Source organism: Epinephelus moara, chromosome 5 (assembly GCF_006386435.1).
Source record: "Epinephelus moara isolate mb chromosome 5, YSFRI_EMoa_1.0, whole genome shotgun sequence".
NCBI classification, from domain to species: Eukaryota; Metazoa; Chordata; class Actinopteri; order Perciformes; family Serranidae; genus Epinephelus; species Epinephelus moara.
The window spans coordinates 30515482-30534719 of NC_065510.1; the positions used below are offsets into that span (position 1 = coordinate 30515482).

At 41.1% G+C, this 19238-nt stretch overlaps 1 protein-coding gene across 1 annotated transcript; it reads left to right on the forward strand.

Moving 5' to 3' along the window:
- Nucleotides 1–5938: 5938 nt before the first annotated feature.
- On the forward strand, nucleotides 5939–17230 carry LOC126390086 (transcription factor AP-4-like). The gene is made up of 7 exons (XM_050044205.1): nucleotides 5939–6311; nucleotides 9584–9749; nucleotides 9946–10044; nucleotides 11782–11952; nucleotides 13262–13408; nucleotides 13715–13882; nucleotides 13994–17230. Exons 1-7 carry the CDS (start codon nucleotides 6223–6225, stop codon nucleotides 14147–14149), a joined length of 996 nt encoding a protein of 331 aa, XP_049900162.1. The 5' UTR covers nucleotides 5939–6222; the 3' UTR covers nucleotides 14150–17230.
- Nucleotides 17231–19238: the final 2008 nt, after the last annotated feature.

A 19238-nucleotide genomic window follows, 5' to 3' on the forward strand; every position in this document is an offset into this window, starting at 1 on the left:
CATGAGCCACTCCTTCCTCTACCTCTGCCCTCCAACCCCCCCCCCCCCCCACGGACTATCACATCCAGACGGTCCCGGTGTATCTTCCGCAGGCTCCGCTTCACTCAGCTTCACTCAGCTGCCCGATATATCCACTGGTTCTTCCCACATTAAGCTGAATAACAAATCAGGGCTCGGTGCTCCGGTTGGATCCAAACGGAGAGCTAGCGGAGGCTAACTGGCTGTGTTAGCAGCTGAGTGAAACGGAGCATGAGGAGGAAGCACCGGTTAGCCCCACTTTCACTGCAGGCAGATTCACTCGCCACAGGGGCGAGGAAATAAAACCTAAACAGCCAACTTAGTTTAGCAGTTAGCGATGTCTTTCACTCACTCTCGGTCTCTGCTGTGTTTAGCTATTTCCCTGCTTTCCTGTTAGCGTTAGCACTACTCGGCTGCCACGCTAACGCTCCAACTCCAACTGAGCCGGGAGCCGGGCTCACGGTCTCACGGAGAAGAGTTGGAACGTTAGCATGGCAGCCGATTAGTGCTAACGTCCCCACGCTTCTCTGCCAGGCTCAGTAAGTCGGAGCCGAGAAGCGTGGGGACGTTAGGGTGACTATATTTTGATTTCCAAAAAAAAGGACACTCGGCCGGCCACAACATAGTCTACTTAAATGATACTCGCAGTTTACTCAAAGATGCCTTATAATTATAATATATTTAAAATTTATATGTATGGATAGAAAATTCAGTTATATTACAAAATAATATCTCTCAAAGACAGAAATTCAGATAGGCCCCAATAGGGGACACATACACACACTAGAGTGTGGCGATCCGAGCCCAACGGTACCTGACGGGTCGGGCCGGGTTTGGTCAAAAATGTAGCTATAAATTGTATTCGGGCTCAGGTCGGATTCAGTCAGCTTTCACTGAAAATGTAGTGTAAAAATAAATAAAATCCTATTGTCTGTCCTGTTTATTGCTTGGGCACTGTTATTTACGTGACAACACCTGAACATAACATACACAGACACACATTGGCTGTTTCTACCTCTCCCCTCTCTGGAAGTCTCGGACCTCCAGCCGCCCGCCTCCGCCTTGATTAAACGCTGAAAATAAAAGAGGGAGACAAGTTTTACCTATTTTATCTTATTTTGTTTTATTTCTCCCTCTCCTCTCGCTAGAAGCGTCGGACCTCCCGCCTCCCGCTCCCATCTCAAACACGGAGGTCTCCCTCTCGCGGAGCACCCACGGCGCACACCCGGCCTGTTAAATAGCCTGTAACCGTAACAACTGTGTGACACAAACTCAGTGCTTTGGTCATTAAATAATGTCGGACTCGGTTCAGGTTCGAACAGAAATATGTGGCCCGTGCCGCACTCTAACACACACACACAAACACACGGAAAACCGGACACTATCATCAGTTTATAAAAACCTCCCGGAAGAGATCAACACAGAGAGAGGGTGTGTGAGGTCATGCTATACTCCAGATGAAATTACACCTCTAGTTCTTCACATAGCAATTTTTTAATTCCTTCAATCTAGAAATGATGAATTTCGCTTATTGCTCCTTTAAATATGCATAATTTTGAGATCAAAACTGTTTTTTGTACCAGGGTGTAAACTTGTTAATTTATCTTGTAAAGATGGGCATTTGAACATGGGCGTCTCTGGGGATTTACTCTGTTTTGGAGCCAGCCTCAAGTGGCCATTCATTGAACTGCAGTTTCTGGCACTTGGCTTTATTTTTCAGCCTCAGAGGTTGCCGCATGCTCCAAATAAATAATGGGAAAACATTTTTTTGAGAGATTTTATACTTTCAGGGCAGTTTTGTTGTGTAACAGTTACATAATGTGAAGCTGAATTTTATGATAAAGTTTCAGCTGTAAGTTAAGCTTCCCTCACTGACACACCACCAACACAAACTCCATTAACAGCCTCTGTAAGTGCAAGTTGCAAGAAAAATGTTGAGCTGCTCTTTAACACCATCACTGACTTACTTACAAACTCACAAGGACAAACACAGTGCACCTTATACAGCACCTTATAGCCCACTTGTCTTAAATGTTACCTCAAATACATCCCATCATATTGTTCTATCGCTTTCCCTCATTGTCCTGGAAATGAATATACAGTTTCTGTACAAGTTGTTTGAACATATACTGCAGAGCTGTAGTCCCCTACAAAGGCAAAGGGCAGAAACTGATGGAGGCTCCTCCTCTTTGTCTTGATGTAGACAACGTGACATGTGACCACGTCATGCAGGTTCTCCACCAGAAAATTTTGATCGACAAACAACTTCCTGCATTCTAGTGATTTTTTAATACACCAATTTGTGCTTTTTCTGCATCAATTTATGGTGCAAATGTCTTTAATTTTGTCAAAGTAAAAGTTCTCTGCTGCTTTCATGTTTTTATTGTGGGGGGAAAAATGTTCTAAATATTGAGGAGAAGGTGTTCCCTGCAGCCCCCAAGATCTATGGTACATAAAGTAATAAACTGTGGAAACAAACCTGTGGTGGTGTGTTCAGGGTTGGTTCTTGGCCTTTTAAATAACTGGACGAGAACCTGTGATTTGAATTTCAATACAAGACAATATAAGACAGATTTAGTACAACAATCTTTATTAACCTTGGACCACATTTTCACCTGCTGAATAAAAGCAGCCTCTTCATCACTCTCTCCTCCCAGACACCAACCGGAATGAAACACAACAATCCTCTAAGCAATAAATATATTCACTCTGTCATTTATCTTGTTATTTTGAATGTTTTAAAACCTAGTCAAGTGCAGGCTTCTCCCACCTTGGATTTAGTCCACTGCTGTGACAAAGTTGAGCCTTTATCTGAGCACAGCAAAGGTTTAAAGTGTTCAACTCAGTCTGCAAGCAACTTGTCAGATGTCTGTCGTGGTAGGTCCTCCCATCAACACACAGCAGCAGTCTTATCTAACTATCCTCCGATCTCATGATCACCAGCAGCTTCATATTGTATCGTATCTTTTATCATATCTGTCCTCAGGTCTGTCTCCACCTGCAGGTGTGTGAGCGGCCTGTGGTCTCTCTGCTCCACAACACTTTACACTCACTAATGTGCAAAATGTGCCCAACAACTATATCTGAATTATGTCATAGCTGACGTGATGTGGTCTATAACATATGAAAATACTAGCTCTACACCAGTGATACTCAATTTGGGCCAAATCTGGCCCATGATAGGGTGCTGGGCAGCCCACTGACCATTTTCTAATTCACAATGAAAATAAATTGATTCACAGGAAGATCCCTCAGACCTCCCAGCAGAGGTCCAGGCTGAGCCCAAGCATACTAAAATCCTAGAAATGCCCTTACCTACACCTGACCTGTGCAGGGGCTGCTGTGACTGGCTACAAGGGGCTATAGCAACTAAATTTGCTTCTTAGCAAAGATGAGTGAGGACAGCAAGCAACAGCAAACGCTGAAAGGTTGAAAACCGGGAATTCATTTATTATACATACTGATAAACATGGATGGATTACTGAAAGGGCTTGCCCAGCAGGGGCCTACCCAGGGGCCCAAGTGTCAGGGGGGTCCCCTGGCTTTGAATTGCAAAATGTCAAATGTCAAATCAACATGCCCTGACCAGGAAGAGACTCAAAACAACCATAAAGAGACACAAGACCACAAAAAGATGCAACCTACCACAAAGTCCGTGTAACTTGCTTCTGTGTAGGACAGGTGTTTGGGCCCCTTGCATATCTGTGCCTGGAGGCCCATTTTCTCATAATCCACCCAAGCTGATAAATGTTACAAATGTCTGTTAAATAACTGGCCCCTTGCCTTCTGTCATTTTGCAAAAGTGTCCCCCCAAAAAAAGCAAGTTAGGGATCCCTGTATGCTCTAACCCTGTATCCTCATATGAGGACATCACATTTGGGGCTTACTTGACCTTATACATAATTCTACTTAACATAAATCTGTTGTCCTCATTTGTGGACACTTTTTATGCCACCTAGTGGTAGTAAGAGCACAATACACTAATCCATGTAAAAATGAGATGGTAGCCATCTCTGCCAAGTCAGTCTGCAGCTGATTCTGGCACAAGAGTGAACAAGGTCCAAAACCTGAACATATTTATGGTTGAAACATGTTTAGTTATGGTTAATAATGTTTGTAGTTTGATGTGGCAACAGATCTGACCAATTTTAACAGCAGTAACAAGCTAAGACACTGTTGATGAGGAAGTACTCATTTGAAAACATTGGGAGTCTCTTGTCTCCTCTGAGGACATGGGGACTTATTGCTGACAATGTTTAGTTTTTTATACTTATTGGGTCCTAATGATCCCAAAGAGAAATTAGAAATACATACCAAACAAAAGTTCATGTCTGTGGAGGCTAATATTTTAATTGAGACGTAAATGTATGATGAAGCCAACAGAACCACATCATCTGCATGCACTGGGGCAGTTTGCAGCCGAGTGTGAAGCAGTTGGGATGAGAGTCAGCACCTCCAAATCTGAGGCCATGATTCTCTGCTGGAAACCTGTGGATTGCCCTCTCCTGATTAGGGGAGAGTTACTGCCTCAAGCGAGGGAGTTCAAGTATCTCGTTGTCTTATTCACAAGTGAGGGTAGAATGGAGCGTGAGATGGATCGGTGGTTTGGTGTGGCTTCTGCAGTGATGCAGGCGTGAGCTGGTTCGTTATGATGAAGAGCGAGCTGAGCCGGAAGGCGAAGCTTTTGATTTACTGCTCCATCTATGACCCAACCCTCACCTATGATCATGAGCTCTGGGTAGTGACTGAAAGACTGCAATAGTGGCTACAAGCAGCTGAAATGAGTCTACTTCATGGAGTGGCTGGGCTCAGCCTTAGAGATAGGGTGAGGAGCGTGGACATTCGAAGGGAACTCAGAGTAGAGCCACTGCTCCTTTACATCAAAAGGGGTCAGTTGAGGTGGCTCAGGGATCTGATCAGGATGCCTCCTAGGCGCCTCCCGCTGGAGGTGTTCCGGGCACGTCCCACTGGTAGGAGGCCCCGGGGCAGACCCAGAACACGCTCGAGGGATTACATATATAATCCAGATGAGACATATCTCATCTGGCCTGGGAACGCCTTGGGGTCCCCCAGATGGAGCTGGAAAGCGTTGCTGGGGAGAGGGACATCTAGGGTGCTTTGCTCGGCCTGTTGCCCACGCGACCCAGCCCCGGATAAGCGGATGAAAATGGATGGATGAATGGATGAATAAATAATTGTGGTGATATATAAATGGATCATGTAAAAATAAACTAGTAAATTACAGGAATAAATATGTAGATAAATCGATAAATACGGGAAAATATAACATAATTTATAAATTTAGTACATTGTAATGTCCTTATTTATTCTTTTAGGGAGCAATTTGATTTATTTTGTTATCATGATCACTTATTCATGCAGTCATTTATTTTCCATGTATATTTGGGTCTTGATACCTCTTGATACTTGTGCTATTACACAATCATTATTAGTATTTGTGTTCACTGCTCAGGCAGACAGCTTTATTTGCATAGCACATTTCATGCACCAGGGAAATTCAAAGTGCTTTACAGAGCATTAAAACATAATAAAGACTCAGATTTACAATAAAAGAATAAAGAGGGAAAAAAGATATCAAAGGTAAAATTAATTATTAATGATTTACAATTTTAAGAAATTACCGTTTAAAAAGCAAAGGTGAAGACACGAGGAGCTCACTTACACTTTCAGTATGAGGCTTTGCTTTGCTGCAGTGCAGTTACACAGTGACTCTGGCTGCTCTGTTTGTTCTGCTTTCCGGAAAACGGGCTCTGATTCCAACCAGCTGTTTCCCGCCTCACACAGTCAGCTGCACACACACACACACACACACACACACACACACACACCACACACACACACACACACACACACACACACACACACACACACTAGTAGGCGGAGGCAGTAGACACACACACACAGACACGTAGTAGGCGGAGGCAAGAAGCCACACACACACACATTGGAGGGAACCCCATCAGCTGTGGGAAGCAACACAGCTCCAACTTACTTTTATTTTTCTAAGTCTATTCTTGAGATTGCCTGATTTTGAAGCGGTATTTTAGATATGCGCCATTGAGGAGTAACGTTACGGCGAGAGCTCTGAGCTAACAACGTTCATCATTACATTTTAACAAGGACAGCAGTGGAGGAAGAAAAAAAACACAGAAAACACGGACTACAGAAGGTGGCTTTGAAAGCATGGAATATTTCATGATGCCGACAGAGAAGATACCGTCCTTACAGCATTTCAAGAAGACGGAGAAGGATGTTATTGGGGGTCTCTGCAGGTGTGTATCGAGCTATTTTCTTTAGTTGATAGCGAAACTGCCTGCACAAATCATCCCTCGTGTCGCTGTGGTGTGTATGTGTGTGTGATGCAGTCTGACTCGGGTTAGCATGCTAGGTGTTAGCTTCGCTGCGATATCTTGGCAGCAGCAGCATGGTTGTAAAAATTAGCAGCTTGTTGGCCAGCTGCTGCCAGTGGCGGTGTGAATATAGAGGATATATTTAACACATGTTGTTACATTAGTTGGCCTGATCACATGTAATAACATAAAGGGTATGTTTGCAGTCATTCAGCTCAGAAATATGTAAATCAGCGACATGAAATCGATACATTTGCTTCCAGTTGAACACCAACCACGTGGTAGTTAACGTGTTCCCCGCCGCCTCACTGCTGTACACCAAATCACATGTTTGTAACGACATACCTTCTTACGCCCCTTACTATTTACACCGAACTACGTGTGTTTAAATAATGAAATTGTAGGTGTCTTAAATGCGGACACGTGAAACGTGGTTCGGCTGCGCTACGTGCGTAGTTAAATAAAGCTCCGCGTAGCAGCCATGGTTGTGTCGCGTGCTAAAATTAGCTTAGCTTGGCTAACTAGTTAGCTATCACCACGCACTCGTTTTCAGACCGTGTTGTGTGTGTGTGACTCGTTGTTACTTGTGTGTACTAGGTTGTTACACCAAAACATGTCGTTTTAATAGTGTTACAATTGCCAAACATCTGTATACTTCAGCAGCAGACCAGTGAGTACGAGTTAGCTTGGTGCTAACTGTTGAAAGCATTGTTCTCCGTGACGCCGGGGGCCTGCTGTTGCTGGCGGAGTCACATTTCACTGCTGCTACGGTCCAGACTGCATGACGCGCCCTCCGGCGGCCATGTTGGAGTCCGCAGCTCCTGGCAACGACAGCTGACAACAGCTGATCTCATCTCTAAACTTTAAAAACCCCGATACGTTTCAGCTGGCTGCGATAGATGTGGCTGTTTTTCTGAGCTGTTTTCTGGTCAGAGATCAGGAAGATTTGTGTCAACATACTGTATGTAGTTGTAAATATTTATACTTGTTTATCAGGGGCGTTTCTGGGATTTGAGGACATCAGCCTGGACCCCTGTATGGGGGGTCCGGGGGTGGTGTCATCTGGGGGTTTTATTTTATGAAAAAGCTCTATTTTGATGCTTTTTTTTAATGCAATCTGGTATCTTATTTACCCATAAAACCTTTTTATTGTATTTTCCATCTTAATTATGACTTGTGATGTTAAAACTAATAGCAGTTAGGAGTAGTTTAGTACTGAGTAAAAACAGTACTACAGTATTTTCATTTTAATTCTACTTTATACTTCAACTCCTCTACATCTTAGAGGGAAATATTGTTTTTTTTACGCCACAACATTTATTTTTATACATTAGTTACTTTGCAAACTATGATTATTAACACAAAATATAGTCAACTACCATATGATGACATCTAATCAATGATTAAACTACCCAGCAGTGTATAAAGCATTTAAAAAATGGGCTCCACCCTTACCAGCTGCAACATTAAAGTAATTACGTGCACTCTCTGTCTTGCATGCAGTTATACATAGGTGCTTCTTGAATATTAAGTGCTATTTTGTAGGTAATTGGACTTGCTTAAATTTCTTGAACATGTTTCACCAGCTTCCTCAATTCTGATCTTTCAAATTCCCGTACCAGTTGAAGGGCATTTCTCCCATATTGTTAGGCAACATGTTGGTGATGATTTCAGGTCATCCAGGTCATGGTAATCTTAAGTGCTTTATTGTAGGCAGCTGGACTTGCCTGAGTTTCTTGGAAGATATTTCGCCTCTCATCAATTGCCTACGATAAAGCTCTTAAGATTATCATGAACCGGATGACGGAGAATTTTCACCAACATGCTGCTTGCGTTTTTGTACAACAATATTATAACATTTTTGAGGGCTTGAATGTTTGATTAAAGGGCACATTATCAGACCTGGGGCTTTTATTAAATATTATTATACCTATCCTTTTTTAAATATATATAAATACAGGCAATTTAGATCCAGGATTATTCATAAAGTTTTCTGGGTGGAAGCCTTGGACACTCAGGCCAAATAATGAAAAAGAAAGAAAAAATAGATGTAACAAGCACATCATTTTCTTACTTGATGATGATGAACTGAAGTTGGTTTTATAGTGACTTCTTTTATTCTGCAGTTAACCGTTTCACCACACCTCACACACATGGTTTGTACATACACAGGACCAGTGAACAAAAATCCCCCAAGACCCCTTGAACATCTCATGTCAAGTAAGCACATCTGCACCAAATAATGGACACTTGAATCCCAATGGACAAAATTAAGCCCTAATGTTACTTCTGCTCCTCATTATAAGGGGTTTAACAAGTAGATTACAATATATTTGAGAGAATGTCTCCCAAATATTTCAAAATAAGATTAGGGACTCAGAGTTTATTTAAAGGGAGTGTGCATCATGAGATAATGAAGGTGTTTTATGCTCTTTAAGAAATGTTTCTGCTGCTTTTTAGTTAAGATGGGGGTGCTGGCTTGTAAACACCGTTTGAAATCAAATCACTAATTTTAGCTCTGAACAAGTATGGCTGCACACCCACATTTTGTAGAAAATAACTATTTCTAGCCATGTGTAGCTGTGTCCTCTGTCTGACCTCTTTCATTTTTGTAAACATCCCAAATCTAGCTCTTCAGGTTTTTTGTTTTCTTGGCACCATGGTCATCTCCAGGCTTAATGGTTCACAAATTTTTCCCCCCTGAGTAAATATGACAGAGAGCGTTTTACCACCAACATTCAACCCTATGAGGGGGCACTGAGTTCAGCTAAACTCAAAGATCCTCAGGCAGCTAAATTGAGGAATGTAGTGAGGTCGAGACTAAAGCCTGGTTAAGGCTCCAGGTTAAAGGTTCAAGGCATCAGAGTCAGAGATCAGCTCAATGCTAATTGTACTGCTGTGGTTTATTTATTTGACCAGGAAGCGCAGATTTATGTCAGAGGTGTGTGTGTTGTTAGCTTACTGTGCAAATTAATTATTTTTATCACAACATTATTTTTCTTTAAGCTGCATTGCCCGTGTTCTTAACAGCATAACACTACTTGTCAAGTATAAATTTCTATAGTTATATCTACAACTTCAAAGAGAAGATGGATCAGATGTGTGTCCTAGAGGAGCTTCGGCCTTATCATTGCACACAAAGCCTTTATGGACTGAATAATGACCGTCTCTCTCCTTTGACCCCGCTCTCTCAGCCTAGCCAACATCCCCCTCAGTCCGGAGACAGCCCAGGACCAGGAGAGACGAATCCGTCGTGAGATTGCCAACAGCAACGAGCGCCGGCGCATGCAGAGCATCAACGCCGGCTTCCAGTCCCTCAAAACACTCCTGCCCCACACAGATGGAGAGAAGCTCAGCAAGGTGCAAAAACCATGCAAACACAGACACTTTCTGACAGCGTAGATGTACACTGTGTGGTGAAGCTTAAGCAGCTGGCACCAATTGATGAGTTATGCAGTAGAGAATAAAAACTTTTTACATCTCAGTTCGCAACAGTTTTGGAAGTTTCTGTCCGTGCACTGTTCTAGTATTTACCTTTTTGGTTCATCCCTACCAGGCGGCCATCTTGCAGCAGACAGCAGACTATATCTTTGCCTTGGAGCAGGAGAAGACGCAGCTCTTGGCACAGAACAACCAGCTCAAACGCTTTATCCAGGTAACATCCTGTGCCATTATTTTTCATCATAATTGTATCAATTTTTATGGCCCAGACATACCATACAACTTGAGAGAACTAGTGGCAACGAAAGCAGACTGTGGCATCGCCTCACATCGCCTGTGTCTCTGCCAAAAAGATGCACATGAACGCACCACAAAGACTTCAGCCGTCGGCCAACCAGCATGTACGTTCTGCACCTGCATGAAAGGAGTTAACTCTCCATAGCAGCAGGCGGCAGTAGTCTGTATTCATCATTTAAAAAGGGAAGCTGGAAGACTGTCTTTACACTAGTTAGCCAGTTAGCACATTAACAGCACAATGTTGAAAGAACAGAGCATATTTACTGCACACCAGTGAACAATAACACAAACCATCATGAAACGTTTCTGCTAAAGAGCTAAATGGCTAAAGAAAAATAACCTTGCCTTATGTAACAAGTTTGTTTTGATCTCACTCCCTCTTGACTTTAGCTGTTTACTTTCCTCACTTCCGTTTCTCTTCTCGTGCACTTAACTGAACTACCAATCAGAGTGATTTCATTCACAGACAAGCTTCAACTAGCTAATTAAACATTCTGAATCGGCCAAAAGTAAAAAGTCGACAGGGACAGACGAGGGGCAACAGTGCGGGACACAAGACTCACGAGTGTGACAGAAGCACACTGACAGCCCAACACTGACTATAGGTAGATCATCAGCTTGATGTGACAGGGCCCTTAGAGATGCACAGAGCTACAGACTTTCTTCAGTATAAAAAACTGTCTTCTATAGGCTGTGCTTTAATAGGTCATGCCAGTGTGTGGCATGTTATGTAGAGTACGGTTTAGATGTGCTGCAGGTGGGAGAGGTGATGTTGCATCTCTGTCAGCCGATGATCAAATGGCATCAGGTAGTGTGTGAGATGCTGCAGCCAGGCTTCCTGTTGAAGTTGAGTTCTTAAGGGCTACCTGGAGCACATGAATAAAACATAGGTAGGGCCGTTCCATACATACTGTCAAATTCTAAATCAACATTTCAATGCTGGGAAGCTTTTTTTTGGCATGTGTGTTTATTCAGTTTCAACCTGGTACTTCTGCACAGTCACAGATAAAGATTAGGTTACACCAACGTCATTGGTGGCTTTAAGAATTGTTTCTGACTCATGGGAACCAAACATTTCCAATATGTCCAGATTGTTGTAAAGTCTAGTGGTCAAACTTTATTGAAAAAAGAGATGTAATAATTTCCAGAATTCACTCTATGTTTTTATTTTTAACTTCTATTCTCAAAGCTTTATTGGAAAACCTTAATAGAAGACTTGAATGTAAAAAATATATTCTGTACAGCCCTAGATGTAGGTTGTTTTGAATATCCGTGTGATTATTGTAACTTGTGCAAGTATCATTCAGCCAAGATTTAATTTCCTATTTGGACAGCTTGCAAGTGCTGGCAAAGACAGTACAGTACTTTCTCAATTTGTACACAGTCATGCAAGACTTGTTGAAAAATATGTGTTCTACCTGTTTCATTTGTTTACTATGCTGTTGGTTCGCCAGTGTTTTGTTTTCTCGCCAAACTGACCATTTGTTCAACTCGGCACAAGCAGCATGTGTTGTTTTTTAAATAGAGTGGAAACTCCTCAGATTCTGTGCACACTGACACTATGTTGGTCGGGTTTTGGAGCACCTTTATTTACATACTAAGTTTAAATGTGTCATATTTAATATAACCTCATGTGGTTTCCATGTCACTCCAGGAGTTCAGCGGCTCATCACCCAAAAGGAGGCGAGCAGAGGAGAAGGATGAGGGGATCGGGTCTCCAGACACGCTGGAGGAGGAGAAAGTCGAGGAGGTCAGGAGGGAGATGTTAGAGCTGCGACAGCAACTGGACAAGGAACGCTCGGCGCGCATGCAGCTCGAGGAACAGGTGAGATCAAAGGGAGGAGCTCCTGTTACATGACTCGCATTCTTTAATCAGTTCTTTATTCAGTTTAATGTCTTTCAGAAGTGAACTTTTATTTCACAAGTGCAGGAGTTATTACATTTAACAATAACAGTAACTGATTCTCAGACATTTTACTTCTCAATCTGATCTACGCTTGTGATGTTTAACCATTAGTTGACAGTGACAGTGAAAATTAAATGCCACACGGACAGCATGAAAGCATGAAGGTGGGATAGTTTAAAAAACTGACCAATATTGCAACCATAAAAGGGAAGAATTGCAGATTTTCCACTTGCTCTGTGTGGATGTTCGGCTTCACTGCGTGTTGCCAGTGCCCTGAGCTTCCTGCTCATTGGTTTATGTGGCACATTTTGCCTCATCCAGCAGATGAGCATGGATCTCCAGGCACTTGCAGTATGGAAGACAGATGACCATTGTTTATTAAAAATGCACTGCTCAAATTGCAACGACACAGAGCTGGTTGAAAATGGGCAAAGCTTCAGAGCAATACATTTAACTCAAAATTTAAAAAAAAAACAAAAAACGACTTGACAGGAAGTTCATTTACAAAGATAAAATTGATAAGAGAAACTATCCACATCTCCAGGCTGTGAGATTGTCTTGTCACAGTGAACATTAACCACAAAACACCCAAATCAATTATTCTTTTTTACCAGCCGTTTCAACTTGTAATCAGTGTCTGGATCCTTTGCATGATTATCAGTCACCTTAACAAGGTGGTGGCTGGTGGTGTTGACAGATCTACCAGTGCACCAGCCAGTTCCTGATAGGCTCACATCCTGGATCTACCTGAACAGCAGGTTGAGACAAAGGGGACTGAGCAGGTGGCGAATACAAACAGAAGCTGTAAACAGATAGTTAAAGAGAAAAGTAAACAGTAGAGGAGATGCAGCTGAGGAAGTTGAGATATTTCCACAGGGTCCGAATTGAGCTGTGCTTCTGTTTAATGACATGTAATAGAACACAATACTGCACAATAGAAAAGCAAATACTGTATAAAATTTCTCTCAGAAGGACATTTGAAACAAATACAGCCTTTTCTAAACTACTTTTGTTGCCATGCATTAATATTATTTATCAGCGTATCTTCAAATATATCAGTTTAATGTGTATTATACATATTAGCGTTCATTGCTGTCATTACTCTAGAAATAATTACTATGATGTTGACAATATATTTTTGCTAGGATATGTTTTTAGCTGTCCTTATATTGATGCTGAAATTGTTCTTTATGTAATTAACCTGTGTACGCTGTGTGTTTGTGTGCAGGTGCGATCTCTGGACAGCCAGCTGCAGCCAGAGCGTCTGAAGGTTATCACTCAGCAGGTGGAGGAGGAGCAGGCGCTCATCCAGAGCCAGACGCTGTTACGGCTGCAGCAGATCCACGCCGCTGACAGACAACCACACAGTCCACAGGTTAGAAACACACGTGATGAAAACATAGTAGACATCTGTGTTGCAACTTCCAGACGTTAAGACAATCAGAAACATCAGACGGGTCGAAGGTCTGTGTTAAACTGAAAAAAAAAGTTATGGTTACGGCTTAAAATGACAGGTTTGCCAATTTATGTATCTCTGCAATCTAAATCAATTGCCAGTCATCGTTGTTAGCACAGCATCACAGTGATTCCCCCTAAAACTCATGCAGGGCTCAACAGTAACAGTGAAAACACACAGTCTCAGATGTATTAATATTTAGTTTGTATTCTGTCTTCCCTTCAGGTGCTGGCTCCTCCCACTCCCCCTGCCCCAACCCACCACCCCACGGTCATCGTTCCGGCCCCAACACTAACCCAGCACCCTCATCACGTCACCGTGGTGACCATGAGCCCGTCTGTCCACACCAGCACTGTGTCCACATCCAGACAGAACCTGGACACCATTGTGCAGGTAAGAGTTTGTTTATTGAGCCAGCTCAAAGTAATTTCGTAGTAAAAATATTTGTTTATAAAATTCATATTTGCCGCAGCCTTCATTGTTCATTTCACTCTCTGCTCTCAGGCCATCCAGCACATCGAGCGCGCTCAGGAGAGGAGAGCGAGCGCCGAGGAGGAGCAGAGACGAGCCGTCATCGTCAGCCCCGCCCACGTCGCCATGGACACCGCCTGCTCAGACACGGACACCGACACGGAGGGCGAGGACTGCTCAATGAACTGATCCACCCCATGAACTCACGCACACACACAAACACTTAAAAACACCTACTCACTGTAAGATTCCCTCCAGGAGCTTGACTACTTTTTAAAAAAAAATCTGTCTTTGGCATTATCCAAACTCCTAAATCCAGTGGTTAAGCTCTGTGTCAGTCTTGTACTGTAAAATCTCTGAAGATTGAAAACATAGGATGGTCAGCGTGCAGAGGAGCCCCCCCCCCCGTCTGATTTCTAGAGGCTGTTTTTCAATGTCAGAGCCGGTCTGTGGCTACTTGAAAAATTGAGGGTCTCCTCGTGTAAAAAAAAAACAAAACAAAACAAAAAAAAACAAGCTATCAGTCCGTCCTTCATGTGTGTTTATGTGTGCTACATACAGTCGCAGTATCACAGCTAACTGTCGTCACTGGCACGCTGACAGTATTATTTGTGCTACAAATTGGTGGAGCCAGTGCAGTGAAGAGTTGAATGTAACAACACAATAAGAGAGCAGCTATAGATTCTGAAAAAAAGCTGCAGTTCTTCTTCCCCAGTCTTAATGCGTTTGTTTTTCTTTGTTTCCCGGTTGGCGAGGTGATATTTCAGCGCCAGCGGCCACAGAACCCGACTTAAACTACAACAGAAGGCATTTCTAAATTAAGAGATTTAGGGACAAATTCAAACTTGATTGCAAAATTAATTTGAGGATAGATGTTGAATTAAATTGTGTCTGATTTACTTGAAAAACAAGGATGTGCTTTTGATATCTAAATAAGCCCTTAAAAAAATAAGCTGTTGAACAATTTACATTGATCGTCTTTTGGTTTTAATGTTTTTTCATGTTTGTGTTTTTTCTTTTCCGTCAGGGTTACTGAATGTCGAAGGTGAACATTTTGTTATATTGAGATTAACAACTTAAAATTGGAGGTTTGTCAGGTTTTCACAGAGAACCGGAGGCCTTGAGATGAAATCTGAAGGTCTGATTTAAAGGTACACTATGCAGGAGTATCGGTTACTGGTTGTGATGCGCTCGCCAGCTAAAGTGACGCAAAAGCCAACCGCAGATTTACTCTTGTTCGGCGTGCGACCTCGCTATATTTGTGGGTTATTGGTGCTGTATCTCTTGGATGCCTGCTTACGATTGGGCACCTGGTCGCTGCCCGTCACCTGAGTGCTGTGGGGTCATATACGTCCCGAGCAAAGAAAAAATAAGAAAATACAGGCAGCATGCAAGGACTCTACACAAAAATACACCGCCACACACTTCTCATGGTCACTGATGATTTAGAGGGATCACCTCTGTACGAGTCTCTACTTTGTTTTTAAGGAAAATCCTGCATAGTATACCTTTTAAATCTTGACTTTAAAAAAGACTTTAAAGAACCAAAACTTGCTTCATTGTGGGAACACAAGCAGCGTTTTAGTGGCTGTTGTTAATTTTCAATCAATCTCAAGACAATTTGACTGAATCAAACTTGCATCTGAAAATGTGGAAATTTTGGCTGACGTGAAAATCTGAAACATATTGACGCGATTCACACGTTTGCGTGAAGGCTTCCGGTTTTCCTCCAAAGACTTCCAGTCTATCTTCTGGTCTTGGTTTGTTGATTTCAGTGACTATGCACTAGTTTTTCGGTATTTATGCAATTCCATCTTCAGTCCATCTGTCGGTGTCGTTTATACATGAGGTGAAGTTATCTATGCACCGTTGATAGGTGTGTACATTACACCTACAGTATATGTATGAAACTTAACATGCTTGTGTCAAAAGAATGTAGTCTCTACTTGCAAGGTGCTCTTTGTCAACCTGGTGCTGTGCTGACCAGCAGCGAGCCGAGGCCCCAAAACCCCTTCGTGTAACTTCACTCTTGATCACGTTTGATTACGTGTCTGAATTTTTTTTCTCTCAAAATGATACGCATCATTTCCACATCTTGGAATTGCTTAGGGAGCAGGGAGGAGATTTTGTGCTATCTCATTGTGATATTTACACACATCAATTAAAAAAAAAAACATTAAATACAAGCATCTGTCTGAACTCAAAAAGCATCGTTTTGGAAAAGAAATCTAAGGAAGAGATCTCAAGAGGATCAGCAGCTTTAGTTGGAAAACTAATCACGTGCTGATGAAGTGCAGAACTCTAATGACAAGCACTGAACTGAATTGCAGATCTCTCCCCAAACCCCCATTTCTCTCTAAAACGCACCACGTCTGTCCACCTCATGTTACGTTGCTTATATTTCTCGGGAATTTGACTGGAAATCCCTGCTCGGAGCCTCCCTCCTGTCATACTCGATTTGATACGCTGACTTGATGCTGTAAACATTCCTTTTATTTGGATTTGTATCTGTCTTTTGATCTCTTATATGTTCTGTTGCCAATTGAATGCATGTTACTAATTGCTGTTTTCTCTTGTCTAAAGCGGGCTTTTGGTTTTGACTCTTTTTTTCACAGGTTTTCCTTTTTCATGAACATGTGAGTGATGCGTTCAGTGTGAAATGTCTTGTGTGAGATGTGTAGACACTATCTGGACACTCGCTGACATCAGTTTTATATCTGGTTAGATTAGTGTTTCTCATGCCGAACATGGTGGGAAATTCTCATATTTTGTTTGTGAAACTTTGTTCAAGGGTTTGGTGTTTCGCCGACGAATGGTGAGCCACAGGCTAAGTTTAGGCTGAGGTTTGTGATTGGTCAGCGAAACACTTTCCCCCAAATGTTTCTGTACATTATGTTGCAGCACTGCTGTCTTTTGGTGGAGTTTGAGATGTTTGATATGAAGCACTTGCTGTTCTGTACTGCCTGAATCAATGATGAGGAAGATTTTTGATTTTTTTTTGCCATTTATATTTCCTTTTGTAAACACTTTGCTGTGAACTCAACAGCTGTTTATTGTGTTCTGCATTTCAGTCTTTTCTGTTATTTTTCTTGTCCGGTTTTCCATTTTTGGTGACAAGCATTTTTTATATTTTTGTGATTTGTTTTTTGTTTTGTTATTTTTCCCATCAGTCCAGGTCGATGAGAAGCTGTTATATTTTGTTTATAAAAACTTGGGTAAACAGGCCTTTGTAAAGATGAAAAAAAATAAAATTTGTACTTTTTTTATTACACCCCTCTGCTTCCTCTGCTTCACTTCAGTTGTGCATGATATGGAGCTTTTTGTCCACAAGGAGGCAACATTGAGAGACTCATCTGGTGGCAGCAGAGAGAAGTTGCTCTGCAGCTTTGAGTTCATATGTCTGATAAACACAGGTGGCACACAGGCTTCATTTTAATGCCTTTTATCATAAACACAGCTACCAGAGACCCTCAGCTGTTACAAATGTGCATGTTTTAAAGAATTACCTTTTGGTCATTGAACACTGGTGTGAAAAGCTAAATATACCCTACTGGACATTTTTTTAAGATGTTAAAAGCTGCATTTAAGGGGAGACACGCCAGGTGAAAAGTGGAAAAAAATTAACATAGATATCACCATGAAACTTCCCCAGTTAATAACTTGCATTAGGACAATTTTTTTTGTATTATAAGTTCTGAAATGTTATATTTAAAAATGCAAATTGCAAATGAGGCATTATCTAATTAAATAAGCACTGGTTTGTATACATTTCCAGAACAAAAAAATCGGAATATTGAATGAAGCCAGGTTCAAAATTTGTTTCATTTTGTTGACATGTTAGAGTCAAAGGTTTTTAATGGGGGGGTCTTGGATATCTCTTTTTATTACTCTATATATCAAAAATAACAGCCATTTAAAAACCTAATTTTTAAAATGTTTCCATGTTTTTTAGGAATAAAATGTTATATATATATATATATATATATATATATATATTAAGTAATGAGTGATATATGAACACACCCTCTGAGTATTTTCAGAAAATGGCCTCTAAAGATATATATTGAAAAATCCTCTACATTAAAGCACAACAGGTAAACAGGGTGAAATTTTTTTTAAAGTGCAGAAAAGGGTGAGAAAAAAATTCAAAAGTGAAAAATCTCCATTTATATGTACTATAAGTGGAGATTTTTGGCTCAGACACTGAGAAATTGGCCTCTATATATACATATATATATATATATATACACATAGCAAAATCTCACACATTAAGGCACAACAGATGAACAGGGTAAAAATAAATTTTAAAAAAAGTCCAAAAAAAAAGTGGGGGCGAGAAAGGGTGAATTTTTTTTAAAAGGCAAGAAAAAAAATTTAAGTGAAAAAATATTCACTTATAAGTGCTTAGACAGTGAAAAAAAATATTTTTAGAAAATGTCCTCTAAAGATATATATTGCAAAATCCCATACATTGAAGCATTAAATGTTATTTAAATATGCAAATCGGTTATTATCTAATTAAATATTCAGTTTTTGCATATAATTCCAGAACGGAAATCTGAACTAAAATAAACTCAACAGGTAAACAGGGCGGAAAAAAAAAATGTTTTGTATACAAAAAAGGTTGAATTTTTTTTAGAAAAGAAATTAAAAATTGAAAAAAAGTTAAAAAAAAAAAAAAAAAAAAAATCCACATTTAAGTGCTTTAAGTGGAGATTTTGGGCTCAGACAATGAGAAAATACTACTTTCAGAAAATGGCCTTAAAATATATATTGCAAAATCGTATACATTTAGACACAACAGGTGAATAGGTGATATTTAACTTCACCAGTTGATTACTGACATTAATTTTTGTTTAACGAGTTTTCTGAAATTTTGTGTTAGAATATGCAAGTGAGTCATTATCTAATTAAATATTCACTTTTCTCATAAAATTCCAGAATGGAAATCTGAACTAAAACAAACACCTACATGAGTATTTCTGGTGTTATCATTCCACTAGTCTGAAAAAAAGACATAAATGTTACGGAGGCAAAATAGCCCCAAATCTCAATATTGACCTGTGCATTAAAAAAACATTTTTCACCACGTGTTTCTGGCCATGAGCTAATTGGTGATAAAACTACAAGCCTACAACACGGTCAGCCACCGTCTTCCGGCCTCTCTCTGCTCTCAACATTCCTGATGGGGCCAGGCAGCTGCGCTGACACACAATGGCTGATATGGGTGCAGTTTCTGAGCGCCACCTCCACTGGCATGCCCTCTGACCTTCAGCCA